At 38.8% G+C, this 26266-nt stretch overlaps 1 protein-coding gene across 6 annotated transcripts in view; it reads right to left on the bottom strand.

Annotated features, from left to right (window-relative positions):
* Window positions 1-15643: 15643 nt before the first annotated feature.
* Window positions 15644-26266, bottom strand: part of dyrk1aa (dual-specificity tyrosine-(Y)-phosphorylation regulated kinase 1A, a) — a 48313-nt gene continuing 37690 nt past the window's right edge. Inside the window, exons 4-13 of one of the 6 annotated variants that reach the window (XM_088920950.1) lie at window positions 25932-26128; window positions 24731-24823; window positions 23376-23564; window positions 22383-22530; window positions 21704-21990; window positions 21381-21527; window positions 20729-20869; window positions 20115-20418; window positions 19852-19976; window positions 15644-19278 (exon numbers count right to left, since the gene is read on the bottom strand). In XM_088920950.1, coding sequence (XP_088777076.1) covers window positions 18658-19278; window positions 19852-19976; window positions 20115-20418; window positions 20729-20869; window positions 21381-21527; window positions 21704-21990; window positions 22383-22530; window positions 23376-23564; window positions 24731-24823; window positions 25932-26128 — 2252 coding nt within the window. In that variant the 3' untranslated portion in view covers window positions 15644-18657. Of the gene's footprint in view, window positions 19279-19851; window positions 19977-20114; window positions 20422-20728; window positions 20870-21380; window positions 21528-21703; window positions 21991-22382; window positions 22531-23375; window positions 23565-24730; window positions 24851-25931; window positions 26129-26266 lie in introns of all 6 variants that reach the window. The other 5 variants (XM_088920949.1, XM_088920948.1, XM_088920946.1 and 2 more) reach the window with 5 other exon arrangements.

The following is a 26266-nucleotide window of genomic DNA, read 5'->3' on the forward strand; positions in this document are numbered from 1 at the left end:
AAGCTATGCCTTGCTTTCTCCAAAATCCTGCACCCCTTTTGGAGGTTACAAGTCCTAAGTCTCTCCCTCCATCCACGTCGTAGCTACTGATTGGTGAAAGAATGCTGGTCATGCACCCAAGTATGAGCCCTTTAAATTCAAGTTTATGCCTTTAACGTGCTCCACCTGCTGGTGTAGGAAGTTTTCTTTGGAGAGCACTTTGCCTGCAAGACTTTGAAGGCACACATGATCACAGTATTTCAACATTCAATATTAATAGGCAAAGGAATGACGTGTCATGAAAACCCATGCAGAATTTTGGAATAACTGCATGTTGGCAACATGTTGGGAATGTTTGTCATTTCCTTTAATGTACTGCACAGAATGACAATAATTTACATGAAAACAGTTAATGGACTGCGCAGAGTTTTGCAGTAGGAGTTCTGTTAATAGTGGCACAGAATATTGTTGTCTTTAGATTACAGAAGGTGGAGACTGCCATGTACTGTTTACCAAAAGGCTTAGTGATGGATGTAATTTACCAGCAGGTGCAACTAATGTCTTTCACTTATCAAAGCTTGTAATGTGACACTCCTCAAATAGTGCTGTCAAATACTCAGACATATGGAACTCAAAATTATAGCGGAACTGGCTATACTGTCATCTATTAATAGCAAACCTTCAGCAGGAGAAAGTCACCAGCTCATTCTTTTATAAATATATTGACATGGGATAGAGGCAGTTATGGAAGGTTATGTATACAGATAATAAATTTGCCATTAATCTTGTTTATCTTTATTTTCAAATGAAAATGTCATTGAACGATACCCAGTGGTCACTATAGCACAAAGAACAACATCCAGTGATCACTGTAGTATAGTGATCACAATATCATACTTCTTTTTAAAAAAATACATCTCTTGTTTTTCTGCCCATCCTACAATGTGCACAACCACAAAATGAAGGTCAACCAACACTATATATCTTATACAGGCTCATTTGGTATCAGAGCAGCTAGTCGGTCATGGCGATTCCTATGTCTCTAAGGCCGTTATTAACTAGCATGGACCATGGGAGTTGATTATCACTTGTCCCTACAAGAATGCATTGCCTGTGAATGCATTTCCTGAGGGCAAAGAACCATTTTCCACTGCTTGATGGATCAAGCTCAGCGTCTCAGTGCCCATTGTCCTGCACAGAGACCCTGAAAGTACAGTAGTCATCCAGTCCCTGGTTCATTTTCATCTGGGGGAATTCCTGTTTGGTTTGCTTGGAGTAAATGAAGATTCCCGTGTCAGTTCCAGACCACCCACATGACACAACTGAAAAGTCCACTTTTCTGCACAAAAAAAAACTCATTTTACCAAGAGAAGCTGTCTTACCATAGACATTTTTAGAAGATATTCATTTTCTCAAAATATGTATTTTACTCCACTCTCCTGTACGTTATTAGAACATTGAGAAACATTAATCACAGGGCTCATTGAGATATTTTTTACTTTCATACAGACCATTCTTTTTTTTTGGTTTGAATGTTGTCTTTCTCAAAGAATCACAGCACTGATACATAATTCCTTAAATTGTGTGTTATTAACTGTCATTTTGTGACCCATTTTTCTGTTTGTGCTTTTCAAGAAAAAGCTGTAGTCCCACCTCTTCCTTTAGGTTTAGAGCTCTGCTTTTTATTACCATGTACCCCATGGGCCCGGTTCATTATTTTCATTAAAAACAGTGTGCATTGCTGAGGAATCTTTCTGGATTGAAACCCTTTTCATGTATGCATTAAAAGTGTTGTAATGCATACTCATGTATTGTAAAGTGTTTTTTTTTTTGTTTAAATGGCAATCTTACTGGTCCTGAGAAACTGAACTAGCAATCCCTCTCCCTGGAGAATACAGGACTGGGGGACGCAATTCTGCTCAAAGCTGAATATTTTCCTAGTCTCCATCACAGCTCTTAACAGGTCAAAGGTATTTTTTTTCCATTCACCCTCATGCTTCCTTGATGCATTCAGTAACATACTGTAGCAGACGGTTTTTATGCGTCGTTTAGAGTCTCAATGCTGAAGGCTGCCCTCAATTACAACAGGGTGACACGATTGAGTGATTAAATTGAAAAAATAAGGCGAGTAAACTAGAGAGGTACTGTATGATAAGAGTTCAAATCAAATTTGTTCCTTTAAGCTTTGTGTTCTGTCATTTTGTTTTCTTCTTCTTGTCAGTTTAGGAGTTGAAAACTAACGAAACAATACAGCACTTTGGGGCTGCTCTCAGCAGGCCATAATCTTGATCCAGTGATACCATTCCTTTTCCTTTAGAGTTTAATTCTCCATCCTGCTACTCAAAAGGAAATTGCTCATTATTTGGATTGTTTTTTTTTTATATGACGATTTTCAATTCCCAGTTGAAAATCAAGTTTTTCATTCAGGAGAACTTCCATTTTCTTGGTAGCTCCATCTGTGGTTTCCTTTACAATTGGAAGATGGTACAGTACTGTATCTTTCTGAAGAAGTATAGTTAAGGGATTTTTTTGCTTGTTCTGTGAATCTGTTATGATCTTTTTATGTGGAATTTTAAATCGTGAGGTAATACATGTCTTTGTCATCTATTTAAATTTATTTTGGAAATGTATATTTATCTGTACAATTATTACAGAATAGTTGATATTTTGTAGCTACCCATTGTTGGTTTTCAGTTCTCAAGTTTGTTCACACATTCATTGAACCCCAACAGAAAGCACCCTGTCACCAACAGATGAATTTTAGGATTTTCGTGTTTTGAATTTGAACACAATGGGGCATTAACAGTGAACCACAATGTTTCTTTTAATGTGATTTTGAACATAGTCTTAGTCAGCAACTGGAAATAAAGCAAAAAGGAAAATTGTGGACTTTTTTGTAATGAGAAATGAAGTACTCATTTTTAATCCTGGTATAGCCACAAAAATGCAGGGATCGTCAAAATGTCTTATTAATATTGTTCAGCTACTCCTTATTCTTGATATTAGAATTGTCATCAGTAGGCGTTAACTCTTGCATTGCTGTACTGTAGCTTATGTAAACCTGTAAAACAGTAGTACTAAAAGCAAGAGAGGGTGCTTTATGCAACAGTCCATGTTTTTGTTGTTTTACCATTTTTTTATTTGATAGGATTGAAATATGTATTTATACACAGAGCCAGGAAGCACACGGTCTGAGTATTGATTTGAAGTCACATGATCTGCTGGGTGGGTTGTGTGAGCAGGGGGGTTGTGGGTTAGAGTCCTGCTATGTTTTAATCACTGTTACTGAGATTCTTGAAGTAGAATAGCTACGGCTTGACAGCTGCTTTTCCCGGTCAGATGCAGGTTGTCAGAGCTCAAACACAACCTCCAGAATCCAGGAGGAGCTGAACAATGAGGTGCACTGGGAGAATGAAGATGCTGCTTTAATGGAGTAAGAGAAGCAGCAACCCTTCCCCCCAGCTTGTTAAAACACATTAATGGGCCTTTCCAACCTGAAGCAAAATCAAGGGGGAAACTGTAAAACTGGTGGGCTATGAAACTCTGTTTCATCTTCACCGTATTCCTGTGGGTCATCGAAGGACTGCACCAAATACTCAGGGTTATATTCTATTTTTGGTTTGTTTTATATTGCAAACAAGGAATCGAGTCTCAAACTGTTGAATGCAAATATTTCTGGAAGAGAGTGTACATATGTGGGTGAGGGGTTCTCATTGTTGTAACCCTGATTTAAAATTATGTGCTTCATACCTTCTGTTAAAAAATGATTTTGCAAAACTGCTGTGCGAAATGAAGGTGAATTGAAAGTCTATGCTAGACTCGAGAGTTCTGGTTGAGCAGCAGACAGATGTTCAGGCAGGTTCGGTGCGAGTTAGCATGGGTTTTAGGAGAGGGATATTTTCACTGCATTGAAGCCAAAGTAAATTTTGTTCAAGATTTCTCATTTATTATTATTTGGTTTTAATCTGTAAGCCGACATAGCACTACAAAACTATTTTAGGTCCTCTCTCGAACCCTGCTAAACAAACCTTGCTGTCTGTCTCGCATAAATTACAGTGAGATTTTTTTTCCCAGTTTGATTTATACTGAGTGGCATTGCTTGCACTTGTATTCCATTCATATATATTCTCGAGCCCTGCTAATTTTTTAATCGGCAGTCCTCAAGTAGTTAAGGGTCTTGGAATTTAGTCAGATGCCGTTTTCCTGCTTTCAGAAATTATTCCAATCAGATGTATTGGAATATTTTTGTATTTTGTTTAAGCAATAATGCCCTTTGTTGGGTGAACCATTGGACAACCAGAAGGAATGGGGGAATGTCAGCTACTATCAATCTAATGAGATTCCTAATTAGTCCTGTGTTGCTTGTATTACTAAGAACAGATTTTAATTACAGTTAATCATAAACTAAAAGCAAGTTGGATAATTGCTTAATATCAGAGCACTTTCACTGAATTGAGTTTGTGGCTTTTTTTAATACCCTTATTATTAGGAACAGAAAAAAGCACAGTTACTGCAGCCCACAGTTGCTCATAATAACCACTGCACTCAGCTTGCTTGATTTATTCAGATTATCCAAGAGGGAATCTCCTCTAACCAGCATGGCAAATAAACCCCTGTCAGAACTCGTACTGTATTCTTCCCTAACACAGGATTAGGCTCATTTAAAGAGCAGAGATTTGTTCCATCCTGAACAGTAAAAAGAAAAAAAAACATACCATTGTGGCTGTGTAGCCTTTTCTTCAGAGCTTCTCAACACCCAGAGGAGTTCTCCACAGCTGAAACTTGTGGTTTTTTAAGAGTGGAATTAACCTCTACCATTTTCTTTGCAGATTTCATACTAGAACAGCTCCCTTCTCTAACCACTTAAGTCCCAGTCAGCTAGACAAGCAAGACATGTGAGTTTTTCTGCTCAATGAGCTGTGGGAATAAATGTACTTTATGAAGGGTGGGGGGGGGGTTATTTTGGAGATCAGTGCAGGATGAAGCTACAGATTTCAAACTTTGAAGAGATCATCTTGACTGATTGAACCAAAAGCAAGATGGGTGGCATGATCACCAAACATGCCAGGGACTGCTTATTTACCAAAAACAAATCTTGTGTGTTTTGTGAAGTACAAATGCAGCTGTTGTGGTGTCTTCAGTGCTGCATGAGACTGCACCTTGCTACCAGAGTGCATATAATTTAAAAGAAATCAGACTTCATTTCTATGACAGATTTGGCAGTCCAGCAGTACCCACTTTGACAAGTCAAACAATGACATGAGAAAGTGCTGTGTTGACTGCATTCAAAATCTGGATAGCAATTCTAGGAGGACAGAGCTTTATTTTATATGTCACACTATTAAAATCATGAACACAAAACCTGACATTTACATAGTTTTATTTCCTTATCAAAATGTCTGTCTTTGAAGGTTTTAAGAAATGTATTACAGTTTGCCTGTGGGACAGAACATTTTTCCTTAAGTACTGGCAGAATAACAGTACCAGATTTCCTTCAAAACACACATCTGCCTTTTTATTTGTATGCTGAACTTAAATGTTTTATTTTATTTCCTGTGATGAAAGGCAGGCATTTGGTCTCTTCTGCATTAATATCTTCCTGAAACCTGTGACAGGTTAATAAATTGAACAATTTAGATTATGGAGATTATTATAAGGCACATCATAGATTCCAGATACTTCATTTCACTGCTGCCACAAAATTCAACATATCCAATGCAATCAAGTCTCCTGTACATTCCTCATGAGAAAAAAATCTGATTTGATACTAGTTTGCAAAAGAATGCTGGATAGGAAACAGTTTGACCAAAAACCGTTCAAAAGACATACTGTGTTATACTGAAATTTATGCTGGAAAAAATCATTTTCAGGTAACAGTTTCTGTCTTTCAGAGCAAATATATTGTGGTTTGTTTTTTGTTGGTTTTTTTTGTGTTGTCCACTGGAAAGCCTGTATCTGTCTGGATGTTGTGAAACAAGCAGCAGTGAAAACTTTAGTTAACCACATTGTCATACTGTTAAACGTGACATTAACTATTCGAGTTCTTTTGTCATGGCGAGGAAACGGCAGGCTGGATGTTGGAGGTGTGGAAGTGTATTCCAGGAATGCTAGTCATCTTGAGTTCTATTTCCACATGAATTAATCTGAGTAAAATTGTGACTTTATAAAGGCTACAGCATAAGGGAAAATGAGTGTGTAAAGACCCTCTAAAAACAGACAAAAAGCTGATAAACTGTCATCATGCTATGAGAAACCGGGCCTGGTGAAGTATGTATTAGTTTTTCATGCTGCAGGGAAAGTCCTCATAGTAAATGGCTTGAACTGAAAATGCTCTCTCTGGCCCTTTTCCAGATGCATGGATAAACTATAAGACACTTTAAAACAAAGCTGGGGTTGCCTTTTTTTGTTATAAAATATATATATATATTTTGTACCGATGAACTGAGAGAAAGGAATTGGGATGAAATGTTTGAAAAAACAAACCTGTTCCCTCCCTCTTGTCCCACAGTGTTAACTTCACTTTTCTTATACTATTTACAAAGGAAATGAGATTCCCTCAAAAGAGGCTACACAGCAATTGGGAAATAATTTGTTAAGCTATATCTATGATTTATTATGGATTGTGCGACTCTTCTTTTCCAGGTTGGATTATGTGTGATTTTGCACTGAAATCTGACAGCTGTGGGTTCTTCAGTGCAGCTGATGTACAGCGATCGCTTATGAGGTTTTATATGTGCAGCATATCGCCGTTTAAACTCAGCTAGGAAAGATACCGATGATCCCCTGTAGTTTAATCTGCAGCTCCATGTTGCACTGCTGCTCACCAGAAAACTGCCCATATCATCTCTTCAATATTTCAATGAGAAACCTCTAACAAAGGCAGCAGCATAACCCAACAACGAAGCAATTCAATCCTGGGATTTTCCAAACTTTATTATACTCTCTTGTGCTTCGAATTGGGTGAAATACCTAACTGTAAGAAAGAGGGATGAAAAATGATGAGGATAGCACTTCAGATTTCAACAGGAACTCCAGATGGCCACTTTATTTAGTCATACTCTCCGCAGAGTTTCCGTAGCAGTGCACGACACACAGTTATCAAGAATATGCACAAATTTCTAACCTCCTTCCACCACACTGCCTGTTGTACAGTATGTGCTGCCTGTGTCCTAGTTCAGACCCAGGCTGAGGTCCGGCAGCAGTGGGCTTTAGGGAGGGTCACGTGGTCGAGTCTGGGTCTGCGGCCGACTGGGACGGGAAGTTTCTCGAGCCGCGCCGTCCAAGTCGGCAACGGGTCTCGTAACCCTCGACAGCCACAGGGTTTCTAGGTACGAGCCGAGACGTGAAAAAATGCAAATGCCAACTTCAAATAGGCTGGGTTGAACCACAAACGTCGCTGACTTAAAAAAAAATTGCTTTCGGAATGCACAAGCCGCAAACGACCGATGAGTACATTTAACAGCTATTCATCTTAAAGATGAGGGATGAGTATGGCGGGGAAAAAAAAACCCAGAATTGTTCAGTTATACAGTTTGAAGACGCGCATTTTTAAATGCATTACGAGTCCGTTCACAACCCCACTTCTCTCGCATGTGAAGAAAGTTTTTTTCCCCTCTCTCGGTTTAGCCTGTGGGACACCAGGAAGTACAGGTTTGTCCTTTGTTTCCGTTTACGACCCTTTCAAGTTATTTTTCAATGTTTCTGTGCACGAGCAATGGAATGAAAGCATGTTTTGTACGAAAGCACAATAACTGTATAGAAAAACTCAAACGATTCCAGTGCCAAATTTTTAAATAAATTGATATGTTTAAACAGATGTATGCCTTCGTTCCTTTGTTTAATACGATTAAAGCATAAAAACCGCAATGTCTTAACGGCTGAAACGTGGGCATTATATTTTGATTAACTGCACCAAATTACCGTTTTGATTGAATTTCACAAAAGACGCTATTTTAATCATTCAAGTGGTTACAGATCTTTTTTTAAAAAAAACTAATCGGATGTTAACACGCAGACAAGTCCATAGTGATTTACAGATGCTGAACAGCGCAGGTCTGGAGCCTTTTCGCTCGTCTCGGGTGTGCTGCAAGCATGGCCTTTCGCTTCTTAACATTTTTGTAATGTTTTCACCGTGTGGGAAAACTATTTTTCACATAATTCACAGGCTTTGTAACGACACAGTTGCAATATGGGTACTTCACAGGCAAGATGTATGAAGACTGATGTAGTGGCAACACGTCAGCTATTTCTAACGTATCTCAGGAGGACGATAAGTTACCGAAAGCAACGAGTATGAGAGCTTTGCCACATTCCCTTCTGAAAAAACGCCAGGAGGCCGAATTTAGTCCGCGAACCGTGCGCACACTCACAATTAGTTCACAAGCAGTTGCCCAGTTCATAGGAGGGAGAGAAAAAAAAATTCAGCTGGGTTAACTGACAGGATTTTTGTGACAGTATATGGTGGGCTGGCAAAGGATACCACACTATGAAGCAGATTAATTAAAACCTTAAACACGCCGCCCACACAACCCACCAGTCAGTTTACCAGTTTTGTGTGCTCGAATGTCTTGTAAAGAAACACAGCGAGAAAATACAACGCTGTTGTTTCTCACGGTGAGGCAGACCACAAAAGCTAACCTGACTACACCTCAGCCCCCCCTTCATACTTATACATACTATCGAAGACCTGGGCTTCTGCGAAACGCAAAAAGGATGCATCTCCTGCTCTCCGGCTCGATTTCGCTGAAGTGCATCCTTGAACAAAAGTTATTTTCCCCCCTAAAGCTTTTTAAACTCTTCATGCGAGTCACTCGAGCTTCGATGCTGTCTTACCTGCGACGCTCCAAGGGAAGAATGACAAATGGCATGTATCCACGTGGAAAGCGGAAAGCTGCAGTAGCTCGCCACTGCTGCCACCTGCTGGCCGCACGTAGGAGCGCAGCCTCTGCCCAGGCCCACAGGGAATGGGAATCCACATACTTTACAGGCAACAGGAGGGAACTAAGACAGCAACAGAATTCTCCCCATACACATCCTGTCAGCACTATGTGGGAGGCTTATCACCATCCTTTTAAAGCCAGCATCCATTTAATCCTTTCCTCCAAACACGGGCTTCACGATGTAACGCAAGGCAAGAATCCATTTTATGTGTGCTCAAGTTTGCACCTTATGTAACACTAGTAGGTGAAGGGCTCCCTTAACCCATGGATGACAAAGACTAAAGATAAACAATAATCAACACACACCCGCAGCCCCAGGGAGCTGATACGACAATAAGGCAGGGCAGACGGAGTTGCAGATTCTTTCCGAAGATGCAACTCAGCGCTGCAAATGACACACTAACGCAGGCACTGCAGGGAGGCCCTGGCTCTCTGGGTGATTGATGGGCACCGAGCGAGAAGCTGCAAACCTTAATCATCACAGCAACACAGCTCCCTCTCCAGAAATGCACAGGGCCGCCACCGACAGAAAATGCATATTGTCACTATCCCTGTAATTTCAGACGCGTGATCCGTTTTCTTCTGTCGCCTGCTATTGTCATGCTAAAAAAATAAATGAAATAACCCATTACATCCAATGCGGCACTTGAGGTCTGTGTTGCAGCCTGTGACATCGCTTCACTTAGATGAACAGAACAATGAGAAAAGGGTCATGCAGTGCTCATACGTCTTTCAAGAGGAAAGTTGATAATTTCCCCTCGTTGCGCTGCTATGGGTCAAGCTTTGGTAGAAGAGCCCAAATCATGCATTTTGCCCAAGAAAGTTAGGGTCATTTTTGTCTTCAGCTTGATTCATTACTCCTTTGAAATGGATTGTGTTTTAGTTCTTTTTTTGGTGAAAGTTGACATCACAAATTGGCCTTTGTTATGGGGCGGAGCGGTGGCTCTGTGGCTAAGGATCTGCGCCTGTGGCTGGAAGGTTGCCGGTTCAAATCCCGCAGCCGGGAGAGCAATCCTACTCTTTTGGGCCCCTGAGCAAGGCCCTTAACTCCAACTGCTCCAGGAGCGCTGACCCTGCGCTCTGACCCCAAGCTTCTCTCCCTGTCTGTGTGTCTCGTGGAGAGCAAGCTGGGGTCTGCGAAAAGACAAATTCCTAATGCAAGAAATTGTATATGGCCAATAAAGTGATCTTATCGCATCATTCTCAAAAATTCTATTACTATTTCGCAAGTACTTGGTCCAAGGCACTGTCCGCCTTAGGAGTGGAATAATGTTCAACAAGTCAGTGGCTAAAAAGAACTGCTCTTCTGTGTTTCTGTCTGTAGAATACTTGTCAGTTCTGGCCAGCGCTGACATGCATCAATGCTCACCTGTGCAAAAGGAAAGTGTTTTTTAAAACTGCACCTGCATTTTTGTTTTTCTGTCTGCAGTTCATTCGAACCTTAAAAAATAAAGGTATTCTGAACGCTATGCACTTTGAATCGGATTATGCAAATTCAAAGGAAGCTTTTTTTGCATCTCCAGCACAACTGAACTGGTCTGTCTTTCCCTGGTCCCAAGCTGAATGCTGTGCAGCCTGCAGGAGATCTCAGATGATGTATTCTGAGTTCCACCCCTCCATCTTTCTCTGCACAGAGAGCTAATTACTTCAGATGTAGACTGACGAGCCAGCTCTTTTAACACCCACCTGAATCTTTCTTCTTACCGCAATAAGAAGTATATGCCTTCCTAACAGGTGTTATTATAGCACACGATGCTGCACGAGTTTCTTTTCTGCCCTGATATGGAGGTTGTTAATTTCACTGTAATGCCTGCTTGGGTATTGCAAGCATTAAATACCAGGAAACTGTTGCCATTGGTTACCCAAATGCTTTCCTCAGCCTGGAGGATTAATAACACTTAAACGACAGCAAAGCAGACCTGTCTTCCTTCATTTTATGTATGAATTCTATATGCACATATAAAAACAGTTCGGGTCTTCAGCTGCAGTAACACATATTGATGTCGTGTACTTTCATCTGATTCTAGAAGTTAAATGCTACGCAAATGTTTTTATTTATAAAAAAAAGACCAGGTAACCTCCAGAAAAATAGAACATAATCTCCGTTTAACAGCTTCCCCAAAGACAGTAATTAAACAATAATGCTTGAATACATTCACCTAACAAGCTAGGAGCTAATACAAAGACACTGAAGCGAGAAAATGATCTGAAATGAGTCCTTTTGCCAACATACAATGCCTTACAAATGTATGGCATGGACAAGATTTGTCCCCCCTTGCCTGATAAGTACCTGATGTGGTGTTTAAGTGCAAGAATCCCTCCCTACTGGAACAAAACAATACAATAAAGCATCAATGCCAAGAACTGAGGGATATCCTGAACCCTGTCTTTTGATCATAATGACACATCTGGCTGAAGGGGTTGTTTAGTACTTCAGCACCAGCCTGAACAATTCTATCATTTGTACCTACCTTTGAACCTATCCAGTACAAACGGCCGAGAGCATTCTTAAGGAATCCCGCTGGGCTTCCTCGTGAGTGAGCGTCTTAGACAGGGGCGTGTGCGTCTGGCAAGGCTAGCTTCCTTGGCACAGTTCTCCCCTCCAGCAGGTCTGCACCCCGAGCCTGCTTGGGCTTCAGGCTGGCACAGTTGGGAATCAACACCAGGGTGACGATTCCGAAACCGTCTGGGAGAATCCGCAGCAAAAGGGAGCACTCCCTTCCCAAAGTGGGAAATGATGCCAGATTTCTGGAAATAACAGGAGGAAAATGATCTTTTGCTTATGGTTCAGAAAGGCTTGTTAGCCAAAAAAGGATAGCAGGTAAACTGGCCTGTGGGCTCTTACACTGTTTGACTACAGATAATCGCCAGGACACAAGCCGACTGAAAGGAATCCTATAGTATCTAGAAATCAGATACCAGTCCCGGTAATTAACTGAAATACCCCAGGCAGCCAAAAATACAGGGAGTATTGCAATGGAGGTAAAATTAATATTAATAATAAAAGGCTTTTAATAAAATAAAATTGAATGAGAGAGCAGTAAAGTGTAAATAATAGTGGGGAAAGTTTAGGCAACGAGAAGAGAAATGTCTAATACATACAGTAAATGAATCTTTCACAAAGGTGTACACGTTCACGAAGTAGCTAACAGTGTGCCTCAGGCTGGCTGAGTAAATTAATATGTAACTTTTCATTAGCACAGAAGAGGCACAGTAGCAGCACTTACGAAAAGTCAATCTCCAGGGCTTGATGGTATTCTACTAACTGTATTTAAGCAAAAAGGATTGGAATGTTACTACCTTTCTGATGCAATAGATGGATAGAGAAACAATCTTATTCATAGGCCATTGACAAACCACATTCATTTTTTGTCACTTTAGATAGATTACTAACAATTGCACTACTTCCAAGTATGCTAGTACACTTCCTTCCTTTATGTGAACAGTTATAAAAAAGATAATTAGGCCAAGTGGTTCATCTGGGTGACCGAGAGATGGGATAGTCAATGTGGATTTAGAAAAAATAGCACTGATTTAAGCCGACTTGTTTTCCCAAAAGCAACTAATGATAAATACAGAGCCCATGGTTGTTTTACATTTTCAGATGGCTTTTGATCAAATCCTGCGTCATTGAGGTTAATTAATGACTTTGGATTGAGAACTGGATAATGGACAGAAAAGGTACAGGTAAGGGGTGTACAGTATGTTCAGTTCAAGGGAATAAACACAGTGGAGTGCCACAAGGATCTGTATTTGTATCAATGTTTATAATTTCTATCAATGAGCCCATTTCTCGTATAGCTAGAAAGAGCATTAGTCGAAATTCAGAGGACACCAAAAATAGTGTTTTGGCAAACACTGCTGAAGCAGCAAAGGAAACTGGAAACAGACTAGGTAAACATCTGGCAGATTATATTTAATGTAATGTAGACAAGTGCAGTGTTACATGCAGACAGCAGAAACAAACTAAACAGACTTGGGAGATGGGAGACTGAGCTTGAAGAAGCTACTTAAGGTAGAGAGAAAGTAAACCACTGGATGTCTTCAGAATCAATAGTGAAAGGCACAAGTGGAGACAGTGGGGAAGTGCTTTTTAAAACTGTGAACAAAAGGCACTATTACATAAAATATTGCAGGAGTCTGGAACAAGCTACCAAGCCATGAACCAGATACCCCGGCTGTTTTCAAGGTAAGACATATTCCGATCACTTAGCAAGCAGCCACATAATGAGCTACATGGACCGCATGGGCTCCTCTCTCACGTAAGCCTTCTTAAGTTTTCTAAATATGTTCATAAGGCACTGGCATTACAGGCAGGAAATCCTTAGCTCTGCACCTCTTAAAATCGTTTAGCACTTGTGAGCCGAGTCATTTGCCTAAATTCAAAGCAAAAAGAAATGACATCTTAATAGCTGCCAACTCTTGCCTTAGGTCAAATAAAGGGTGACATTACTTCACAAAGCTAATTATCAAACAAGGAGCTGAGAATGCATGCTTTTGCCTGGAGCATCGGTTTAATAATTTGAACTTTGTAGTGTTTTGTTGCAGAATTACTAATGATTTCACTCGATAACTTTTTCCTGTTGCTTACCTTTCAACTTTCGTGTTTGTGGAGCTGGCACCAGTCGTCTCTCTCCTGTGGATTTCCGTTTGAACCTGTCCGTCTTGCAACAAAGTGTCAAGTGTAACAGTTGATGCATCGCACCACATTTTAAATTTTAACACCATACACAGTCGTAATCCTGGGGAAGACTACAGAAAGAGTAAACAAAGACTAATGATCAGTGGCTTCATATGTGCATCGTGGCTGCTGTTTGGGCTCCTCGCGTTTATTAAACCTTTTAAAAGGCTTTTACAAAGAAGCAGTTATACTGGAACACACTTCCTAACTGCGCTGTTGGCCTTCGGATCATTTAAGAAACGGCAGGACTAGATGCTCAGATAAGTAACCCACTAGCAATTTCACTTTATATGAAAGAATTGCCTTCTTTTCTTCTGCTTCAGTACTGATAATGTAGGCATTCCACAGCAGCAGAAAGGAAATAATTTCTAAAAAGAATGTAAGATGTCTGTGCATATTTAAGTGCATGATTATAACAATGCATTACTAAGACTTCAACTGAATCAATCAGGGACAAAATATATTTTCTGGAAAAGCACTACTTTAAACAGTAATTGTTTAAAAAAACAATATCCAGGAATACATCTGAAGACCAATATGGTATTTTGGCTTCCAAAAATATAATAAATTAAATATCCTAAATGGTTCACAGAAACCTATCAAATGTAATATTGAATACATTTTCTCACTTGTAACGAATGATCAAAAAATTTATATAATTTGATCATAAATATTAATTCTGGAAGGCAGTTTTAAGTAATCTATAAATGTAAAGGTGTGCCTATCATTTCTGGACTAAAACATGTCACAGAATGTGACCTTACAATCTCTAGCACAGATACAATTAATCTAACTACAACGGCTTTCAAAAATATAGGTGGTCAGAAAACAAGTGTTAAGAATAGCAATCTCTTCATACTTGTATATGCAGATTGACTTATTAAGGGCATTTTTGTTCAACTGTTTAATGGATGGTCTCATTCTATGATGTGGGTCAGTACTTTTAGAAAGAGTTTTTCATCTCTGTAATTAATGTGTGTGTTTACATTGATTACAGACAACATACTTATTCACTGTGACAGAAGCTTAAGTTTTAAAACAAACTGCTGCTATAAAAGTAAGGACTTTTTTTAGTCAGAATAAAAATGTTCAAAATTCTTTAGTATACTTGAAGTGCTGTTAATATATAGCAGTTACTAATTTTTTTTTTTAATTGCAGAAACGTTTTTTAGTCTCTTTGGTCTACATTTTTATCACCGTCAATTTTTTGCATCTAATGTAATATCTGCAAGTCAGCTCACAAGTACAAATAGGCTACGTTTTTGGAGGCTAGGAAAAATTAACAATCCATAAAAGTATAATAATAAAATGCTAAGAATACAAAGTGAACAAAACCATAAGGGTGTTTATCACCTCAAAATGTCCATATGATCAGAAAATAATTACAATTTTTTTTTTGGATGACTACTGTTTTCAGTGCCCGCTCATCAAGACTTTTTTACAATCCGACTGCCTGCTCTTTTTTGTCTGAATAATGCCAACAGCATTCGTTGGAAATGGTTTTGGAAACCCCAAGATGGATAATGTGGAAACATGCTGCTGGTAAATATTCAACTATTGTTTAACATTGGGCTATATGGAGAAACTCCTGGGTTTTTCTTGATTTTCAGGGACTTCAGCGACCTAACAATGCAGAATGGCAAATATGCCTTGATGGCTATTTAAGAAATGAAATGCTTCAGGTATGAGAGTTCAAACAATAGGGAATAGGGATAATAATAAAGAAAGCTTCACCTGTCATATACTCTACCACTCCATTCAATAAGCATCATAAACCAGACTGTTTTCTTGGTTAAGTGATTATGTTATATATTTTTAGTCAAACTGTTACTGGCACATCCCTGGGCTAAACCCCAGATTCTTACTTTTTTTTTTTAATCGCAATTACTTTGGCCACTGTGAATTAAAATAAAAAACACAGCACAATCCTAGGTTATTGTTTATAAGTAAGTACTCTGTGAAATTAAAATAAAAAAAATAAATAATAGTAAAATATAAAAATAATAAAACTGAAAAAGTTAAGAAAAACCACAGTAAAAAAGTCTCAGGACAAATTAATCAACTTTTTATCATACATAAGACCGCTTGAATATAATACAAAGGGCTTGTCCATTTGTCTTTTTTGTAACATTAGAATATACACAGCAAGTCTTGACTAGATCTTACAATCTGTGGACACAGGTACTTATCCTTTTTTTTTCCCATGCTGTTCATGTTTACAGTGCACGTCAGACGTCCTGTAACCAAACCGTGTAGTCAATCACTCAAAACTGGACTGGGGAAAAAGAAAAAAAATCAAATCAAAGAATAAAATTCAAAATAAGAAAGAGGGAGAAAAGCCTGTAGAAGTACTGGACTTTTGAAGAGTTTAATGATGTACAGATTATATTAATGTGTTGATAGTTGTGTGCGCCCAACACAATTATAGTAGCTAGATATAAAATGGACCCACTATTGAAGCCTTTGCCAATTAAATTTAACAATAAATGGTATCCTGTATACATATTATGTATAATTAAAGATTCACTTGTATCCAGCTTTGTAGAGAAAAACCCACAAACTATCCAGTCAGGAAATACTTAAATATGTCAGAGGGTCTACCATTTCCTCTGTGACTTTTAGATTTAAATCCTGTACTTTTGCCCTTACTGGGATAGTTAACCGCTAAAGACTGGAAGCACTGTCAACCCTTTACTGCAATCACAGATAACTTCCACTGCATGTTTTCCACATACATTTTAACAGTAATTAAAATACCATCAGGAAAAAAGTGGTGAATTCTAAACTTCCTTTATTAAAAAAATATAAATATATACATAAATTTTAACTATCAAGGGGCAAAACGTAAACACCTAAAACCTGCATTCTGGCTCAAAGATAGATTTCCAGATGGCGCCATTTAGTCTAGTTTAAAAGTGGTCCACTCTAACATACTGAGGCCAATTTCCCAAAATTGACAAAGATGCTAAATTATTTATCTCCAGTTGGCAGGACATACTCTTTTTATGGTCACTATTGTTTCCTTTGGATAAATGTCTATCAGCAGGGCTCCAGTCAGATGTAGATTGTAATTTTGTTTTCAGTGCTTTTTCAAATGCTGTAGCACATTCTTCTCATCTAAGTGACAAATTGTATACAGTGCCTTTATCACTGGACTTAAACTGCTTCTTAGTTAATAAAGAGGGTACCACTCTAGCCACTGCCATGTTGACTATGTTAAGTAATTAAGGCAGCATTACCCATTAAATTAGGCACATTTGAAATAGCCTGATAAAACCCAGATCCCGAACATGAGTTTCTACTGTTGCTCCCATAGTTCTCTGACATATGAATACAAGGTCTTGCCTTGAGACATCAGCCGTAATCCTGGTACTCCGGAACCCGCAGAGTAACTTAAAATACCTGCACCTACTGTCCCTTGAGTCCTTAAAAACCAAAACAAAATTCTACCAATGAACAGGATTTTTTAAATGAAATTTAGAAATAAAAGGTTACAACCAATTTTGTCCAGGATACAGCTAACAGTAAATGTACTGAGAGTTCAACAACAGTTCCAGTTTTGCTAAAGCAATAGATACAGCCATTTTTTACTGACATTTAAAAAAGGTCTAGATACACCTTGTGTCAAAGTGCAGAACTGCTACATTATTGGTTACAGACATCTATGTGCTATAAAAAAACAGCTTTGGTACAATAAATTATCAAAAGGGAAAATAAATTCTTGTAAAATTCACAGCATAATTGTGAGGCAAAAAAGCAGTCACATAAAATTCTGCATGTTTTCATTTTTTTATGTTCAAGATGAACAGAACACATTTGTGCAGAAGTTCTTGTTGAAGGAAAAACATGCTGAAGAAAATAAAAAGCAAAGAAAAAGCAAGTAAAAAGCAGGAAGGGACACAGTCGTAGCTATTTCCATCCATCTCGCACTACTACTTCTGTGACCTTCAGTAATTTTACGAAGTCAACTTTAGGACACAAATGTGAACTTCCAAAACCCTGCAATCATAGGATTATTGAAGTCATAAACTTTAAAGAAAGGCCTCTTAAATTACCATTCTCAAATATCTTTTTCTATTTTTTCTTTTTTGTAAAGAATTAAGGGCTGTCTAGAGTTCAAAAATACAGGAAAGCTATTTTTCATTTAAATGATAATGTCCAGCTTCTTTATCCATTCAGAGTCCAATATTCATAAGGCCAAAGGGTTATCTCTAAAGACTGCCGCCGCACAGACATCCCTAGGGTAGGCCAAAAGAGACCTTGTGATTGCTTCTCAGTGCATCTCTTCGGTATGGACCCGTGAGTTCCCAACTGACCTAGGTCCCAGGCTCTTGGGACCCAAGCATGCTGCAACCGCTGTGCTAACTGCTGCCTCCAAACGAGTACACAAGTCTAAATCTTCAGTGACCACCTAGCATCTGCTGACAGGACTCCACCGGAATGTGCCCCCTCACAAAAGCGCAATATAAAACTGATGCGAGATGTAATTTCACTGCAAGTGCTCCTTGCAATACTACAGGTTCTATGCACAGCTCTTTTGAGGAATTGCACAACATAAATGACAAGTAAAAATTAAGAAAAGAAAAATAACCTGCCCACGGAAAAATGTCAATGTATATTAGGGGTTTAACTCTTATGACTGTTTCTGTGTATTTATAGTTCTTTACTAATAACCACCAGAAAAACTATTTCCAGTAAGTTTTCTAACCACAGAAATCTTTTGCTCAGTAAGATCTTAAGATGGAGCCCAATGCCATGTAATACCTGGTTTTGAACAAGCAAGATGTGAAATGATTGATGGAGGTTTTTAAACATGGTTTTTGCTATACTTATTTTGCAGTCCTTCTGCTTACTTGGTTATCATCTATAAAAAAATAAGAATTGAGGAAAAACTGAAAAAAAAACGAGAACAAAACAAAAGATGGGCTCTGCACTGTGGTAGCGGTTCAGTGATAATCTCCCTTCTGATTTAAGCAGCTTTTGATCTCTATGCACTTTGTTGAAAAACACCACCTTAAAAAATACACACAGAAAAAAACAAACCCATTCTCAGTTTAGTCACGAACTAGCCACAGAACTCTGCTGGACGCAGACGCCTGCCATCGGAGACTCCTCCCTGTCTATTCCTTGTCTCATGCCCAGATGTCCCTCAGTCATGTAGTGAGCAGGCCCTGTGTTTGTCGCAATCTGGTAAGTCGGATGTCCCGTTATGCCAGTCTCTTGGCGGGGATTCGAGAAGACACCCAATCCCATGTCCATGCTGCCATTTTGGCCGAAGTCCAAGGCATTGGCAGCGACCGGGCGGTTCTGATAGGCCTGGTTGCCCTGGTTCCCAGTCGAGGAGGAAGATGTGGAGGAAGAGGAGGCAGAGGAAGACAGGGAGGTCATGGACAGGTGGCTGTGCACCACCTCCATGGAATCCTGTGTGGAGGCGCTGTTAGTGGGGGAATTGTAGAGCCGTGGGCGATTACGCGTGCCCAGGCCCTGACCGTGATGATGGTGATGGTGGTGATGGTGGTGGTGGTGTGAGCTGTTGCCGCTCGTGTGGTGATGTAATGCATTGGGCTGCTGTGGAGGCACGTGGAAAGTAGTCTCCTGGACCGGGTGAGTTTCCACGGTGACTTGCTGTGGACCGTCACCGCCAGCCCATCCCACAGGCGGGGGGTATGGTTGTCTCACCTGTGGTTTCAGAAAAGGTTAGCCTAGTTAGAAATCTATAAAGTGACTTTCATTACCATTGTTGACAGCTTGTAATAAATGGATGTAAATTGTTTTACTCCAATTTCCTTAGCTATTACAAAGCGGAAGGGGAATTCATTCCCCTTTAAGAAGGTTAAGAGGGCAAGAAATTTCTACAGTGTCTTGCAAAAGTATTCAGACCTTTGACCAATTTTCTCATTTTACTGAATTACAAATCCTACATTGAAATTTAATACTCTGTGATATTTTTATTTCTAAGTTCTGAAACTCAAAATTAATAATTTTAATGTGACATTGTTTTATGTTAGAAAATATTCTTAAGAAAAATGAAAAACTGAATTTGAGTTTGTAAGGCAGAGTATATAAAACTGCTACTAATGGCTGAATAAGGAACGCTAACTTCAGCTTCACCAGATACATGCTTTGGTCCTGTGTCATGAACCGATACAGCTATTGGCAAGAAGTTTACCATGACTTTAACTCCCTTCAGTCTATTACGAAAAATAACAGATTGACGTTAAGAGCACTTGTGAAGAGAGGTAAGGGGCTTACCTGTGGACAATGGGTTTCACACTCCATAGCCTGTACAGCTGCACTGAAGTGCCCTCCACTGTGCCGATGCTGATGGGTGGGATCGGACCTTGCTCTTCCACTGTTACTTGTTCCAGAGGAACCTCCTTGGAAAGACAAGACAAACCTTAATGTGTATTACGTTTTTTTTTTACACTGTGTACAATGTAAACCTGGATCCTTCCACAAACACAAGGCACTAATCAAGAACAGAAAAACTCAATTAAAAAAATTCTGTGTAGTACCTGAACTTGAAGAGGTGCTGGAGGTGGTTCCTGAAGACTGTGATTGCTCAAGGGCAGGACTTGTTGACACACTGTTGCTTGTATTTGTCCCCTCATCAGCTGTCTTTTTGAAAAAGCTGTGCTGCAGGGCATAATAGGGCTGAATGCGTGTCTTGGGGTCGTAGTCCAGCATTCTTAAAATGAGGTCCTTGAACTTCAAGTAGTCAGCTACAGCATGACCAGATTCCCCAGCTCGTCGGCCTCCTGGACCCCCTGCTTCAACTCCAAGGATATTATGAAGTTTACGGGAACCTGGGGGTTTATACTCCTTGCGGGAAGAGAGAGAGGAACCACTAAAAACCCATTCAAACAGCACCATGCAATCAAACTGAGGTTTAGTGTTCAAAATTAGGTGCTAGAATAAAGGCCTAACTTACAATGCCAAACAATACTGATAATATAGATATAAATCTGTAAGATCTATACAGAAAGATGTTAAGATTTTACTGCTTGCTTCATACCACTGAGAGGGGCATTCAAAATCTTCGAGACAAATTAATATGCATGCAAGGGGAAGAAAGGGGCGTACAAATGTGAAAGCACAAAAGGAAGCTCCTATGACATAGAATACACACCCTTTTTCCATCTTTGGTCTTCTTCACACCCCATGTGCTATCAGACAACTTCTCAAAAAACTTCCTTGCCTTTGGCGCCTGGTCCAAAATGTGACTGGGAGGGATACCAAGAACTTCAACAATTTTGTTCATTTGATCCACCTGAAAACAAGAATCGCCACCAACACAGATGTTTATTCAGGGGAACAAAAAATCATTACAAATACACAAAGGAAAATTAAAAGTCAATGCTAAACAGAGTCCTCCTGCATTGCACTTTTCCAGCCTTTAGCACCCTCTACTGTATCAGTCAGTATATTATTATATACTGTATCAGTATATTTTTACAATCCAATTTTTGACACTTAACTTAGCTCCTTAACTCGTCTGAACACTTGAAATGAAACTGATCTTTTCCTTGGGTGTACAGTACATAAGGACTACATGTTGAAAATACAAATATTTAAATCAGTTCTTGCATCAGCATGTTAGTCATTTTTAAAATGTTATTTTCCACATATTATTGGAATCCATTTAGAAGAACATGTACTTTTTCTATGCCTTTTAGCCCCCAAAAAGTACTGTTCTTTTTCTTTTACTGTATCTTTTTTCTTGTTCTTTTATGGGTCTGTGGGTGATTCTTTTGGTTTCTACAAAAATGTCCTAGACTTACTTCATTTGCTCCACTGAAGAGAGGTTCTCCGGTATGCATTTCAACTAGAATACAGCCAAGAGACCACATGTCTATAGCGAGGTCATAAGGCATGCCTAGCAGCACTTCAGGGGATCGGTAGAAACGACTTTGGATATACTGGTATATCTGAGAAAGGAAAGACAGTTACATTTTTCAATGATAGTAAATAACAAAGACATTGAGCTATATCAGTTTTCTCTTATAACAATAAACTGAAAAAAATCTGAAAGGAAACTTATTTTTTTTAAAATCTTCCAAATTTCAGATGTGGAGACAAAAACAAATGGCATGCAGTTACTCACCCTTTGCCCCAGTTGGCAAGAACTACCGAAATCAACTATTTTGATGGCGCTTCGCTTAGGATTACAAAGTAGGATGTTCTCGGGTTTTAAGTCACAGTGGATGATGCTGAGTTCAGGTGTGGCAAGGAATAGCAGTGCTGTACACATCTGTTGAGCGAACTTGCGTGTCAGGTTCAGTGAGACTCCACGGAAATTTGTGTTGCGCAGCAAGTCATAGAGATTGTATGACAGCATCTCAAAAACTAGGCAGAGGTGGTTCCGGAACATAAAGTGACGCTTAAGGTGAACTAAACAGAAACAAAAATCTGTATGAACAAACTCGCACTTCAGAACATGTTTGTGTTACCAGTGACTGTAAATAGGATACAGAGCTGTACCATGAGCACGTTACCGTATCAAAAACATGTCACTAAACACTAAAATGTTTTTTAAAAAACTTTAAACTTTAAACTTTAAAGCCAGGTCAGTTAAGAAACAGAAAAATGCAGTTTGTTGTAAGGAGTTTGTATATTTAGGTATTTATGAAAAAATACTGCCAGCCTGCATTTACAACTGAAACAGTTTCAGAAGACAGCTCTCAATAATCAGATTAGTACACAAAAAATAAAATTCCCTTATAAAATAACAATATAAAAATCGAATAATTTGAATGATATGAAACAGCTGAGCTCACAGTTACCTATGTAGTATTTCATCTCAGTGTCATGTTTGTTCATGAGCTCAAGGAGCCGCACTTCAATCTGCGCTTGATTTAGGAAAGCCTTCTTGTTCTTGATGATCTTAATTGCGACCCACTCCTGCTCGACACGGTCATATGCCTTCACAACCTGTTACAAACAAGAACAACACTTTAAGAGAAAAACAAACACCTCAGCATTTTATACCAATTGAGTCCATCTGGAAACTGGAACTGGCATCTGCTAGTTGACACGAAGCTGGAACAGGCATGAACTAGCTAAATCGCCCCAGCCTTAAATTGATTAAGCTGCCTCCTTGGGTAATAACAATATTTGTGACAAATGGATGGGAAAAATACAATATCTAGCCCTCAAGTACCACTGTGTTAAGATATTCTCCACGTGTTACCCCATCGACTTCATCACAATGGTTAGTACCATACATAGGTAAACCTACGCAAAACTGCATAAAAATAATATATTCAAATTATTTTATTATTTATTTCTTTAAACATATACCAATTCCAATCTCAATCCAAGTAAACTGTAGCCACAAACCCCCATCTAAGTGCTCTGTTAAAAGAACATTTTATATTTTTCTACATCAACACTACATCTACACTTTGTGGTAAAAAAAAACGTTCATCACAGCAAATGTACTATCCTAAACACACACATCAATTTGATGTTTTTACAATCCCTCAAATGCTCAAGATGAAGCTGATTTGTAAATTCTCGTCTGAAGAGTTATTTGCATATCACCAATTAATCAAGAGACCCAAGAATTCAAATAGGCTACATTTTAAAGAGCCCAGAGGCCAATACAGAAACGGCACTTTTAGGAGGCATATGTAAACTTCATCTTGGAAACCAAAAGTACTCGATCAACACAAGATATTCAGGAAAAATGACAGTATATACACGTGTGTGAATTTTTGTTGCTTTTTTCAGGAAAATAACAAATCTTTGAGAGACCGGAATCTTTGAAGACTCACCTGTCCAAATGACCCTTTTCCTATTAAGGAATCAATTTCATAGCGGTCCATCCACTTCTCTCCATTCTTCACTATGTAATCATAGTTGTCATCGTCGTAGCCATCATTGTACACCTTGCGTTCTTTCTTGTGACTAGAGTCGTCTCCCTGGCCTTGCTGATGTCGTCTCTTCTTTTTTGCATAGTATACCTTAACACCAGGAGAAAAAAAAACATTTCAGCATTAGCTGGTTCACATCTCTTCAAACTCTGGGTATTGCTGCAGTATTTATACTTATGCAGTACTGCTGCTCATAAACATTGCGAAGCATTACATTCTCTGCAGCTCTCTCTTCTGGCCTTTGTCAAACTAACACATTCTCCATAATAAAAAAATCCTTTCTGTCAGAACTACTTCAGTAATCGAAAAAGTTAATAATACAGTCATATTAATTTCATAAAGATCTAGTAATATGATGACAGAAGAGTAATTGCTACTAAAATATAAGAGCAAGCCAAAGTGCTTAAATATTATAGCCTACCAACCGCTATTCACCCCTTATTACAACTGTTACAGGTACAGGATGGAGACATTATACGTGCAGCTTGCAGTCTGCAGGCAATCCCTGCATCACTAAATCTTAATATTTAATTACACATTGCTAGCTACAGCAGTGTTATAGTAACTACAGATCACTTCAATGTAGTACAAATATGGCCATATGTTTAAGTTGCACAGCTACAGAAGGAATATGCTGACAATCAGTAGAATTACTGGTCTCAGCTAAGTGAGCTTTTGGAAAGAAATTCTGCATTCACAACCTGACCACTGAGGTGCGCTAGTTCACATAGCAACCGCATACCATCTCTGCATAAACATAGCGACACTCCAGCTCTAATGTGCTGTCCAGTTCTATAATAAGTAAAATATGCTCCCCAAAGATTAAAACTTCGGATTTCTTTAATATTTTAAATTTACCACAAATCAACATGCAATGCAGATCTATCACCAAACGCACTATGGACTACATTAAGTTATTGCCAAGGGCACATCATGTACTGGTCTTGCTGAAGAGGAATAGGACTTCTATCATGACTGATATCAATCTTAATCCAAAAAAGGTTGGCATTTGCTAAATAAAATATGTAAGATTATAATGAAATACAGGTAACCACAGATCTGTAGGCTGAATGTTTCCATTTTGTTTCCGGTACAGAATGCTTCATGCTTTGATGTGTATCAAAGATTTGTGTGATATACAATTAATTTCCAATGAATCATAACAAAAAAATGATTAATATTCGCAAGAATAATGTTTACATCACATATGATACTGAAATGCAAGCAGGCAGACTTCTTCCCCATTGTCTTCTTACCTCATTGATGTGTTTGTAAGTTTTGATCAGGTCAACAGACAGCTTCCTTAAAGGAGCGCTGGCTGGATCACGGAACGTTTGGGGCATCCGCCTCTGTAACATGACAACATCAGGAATCACCTTAAACAGACACAGAGAAAGCCTAACATTTAACCTTAGCTTCTGTTAACTAAACAGTCTTTTGAACTGACACTAGTAATTAACTAGATTATTTAAGCTAATTTTGTCTTATTTTTTACTTAAAACCACAGACTGAAACAACAGAAGCTTGAAACTTAAGATTTACAATGCAAAGCGTGAACTGACAAGCTAATAATTTCAAGGACAGTAACTGAACTTTCTTTAATTCCAAACTACATTTTCTCTTTGCATTGATCTGTACAGATAGTTAAAACCAAACCTACAGAGTAAGAATAACTTGCATTTAATAAGAATTCCAACATAAACACTCGTTTACAAAAGTGTATTTTGTTTCAAGAATTATTTTACTTGTGTAACTGATTTATTATGAATATCACGTTAATACTGTACACCAGAAAAGAAATAAAATACTTTGATTACATCATTAAGAGGTCATATGCATTTCTTGTGAATTCCAGGACTTCTTGTACTCATAGTATATATACAGTTTATGAACGGTCATATCACGTTATCAGTCAAAATGATAACGTTTTGTGATTGCTGCACTTTTCTCACAAATACATGTATTTTCTTATACATATCCTACAATCAGCAAAATAACTACCAGTCAGTACCAGTATATTTGCTTATTTTACCTATAATTCTTAAGTATTGCCCTGATCATTTAAAACTAAACCCAAAAACTCATCCAAAAGAAAAAACAAATTCCTCTGTAATGATTATTGCTGTCTGCTGTAATGAAGTCAAGATAAGAACATCACATCTATTTTGAGTCACTGCCTTGATTGTGCTTACTGTGCTTATTATGACGGTTCAACATGCCGCTTTTGGGAAGAGACGCTCATGCACAGATAATGTCAAAGATAACTTTTGGCAGCATTCTTTCCAGAAATCAACAAGATATCAGGGACAAATAAGAGCGGAACATGAAATTAAATGGTTACTACTTTTCCATTGGTGACATCAATCACTAATATTTCATGATATTTCATGACGTGCACTGTTTTAAATATGAATTAATTTGAAGCTGCCTGTTCAGGTGACTCTGGACAGTACTTACCTGGTTGGCAATTGGCTGCTGAGCCTGGTCGCTGTATGGTAATGCTGTGACAGACGGGTCATTACTTTGCTGGTGACGGTCACTGTACTGCTGGTGCGAATGAGGCATCGGTGCAGCCATCTGAAGGCCAGCAGCATGAAAAGAAAACGAAGGCGCAAGCCGAACAGATGAAGGTTTGCATGCTGAAGTCTCTCCTCCTGTAATAATATTATAAGAGATGCATTTGAATCATTGCAGGTCTTGCATAGTAGACAGAGGATGTTTACACACAGCACCTAATAACATTTGGTTGAATGACATTTTGCCAAAGATTCAGGTGGCTTCAAAGCCAGTAC

The sequence above is a fragment of the Atractosteus spatula genome, chromosome 7 (assembly GCF_055471065.1).
Source record: "Atractosteus spatula isolate fAtrSpa1 chromosome 7, fAtrSpa1.hap1, whole genome shotgun sequence".
In the NCBI taxonomy this organism is placed as follows: domain Eukaryota; kingdom Metazoa; phylum Chordata; class Actinopteri; order Semionotiformes; family Lepisosteidae; genus Atractosteus; species Atractosteus spatula.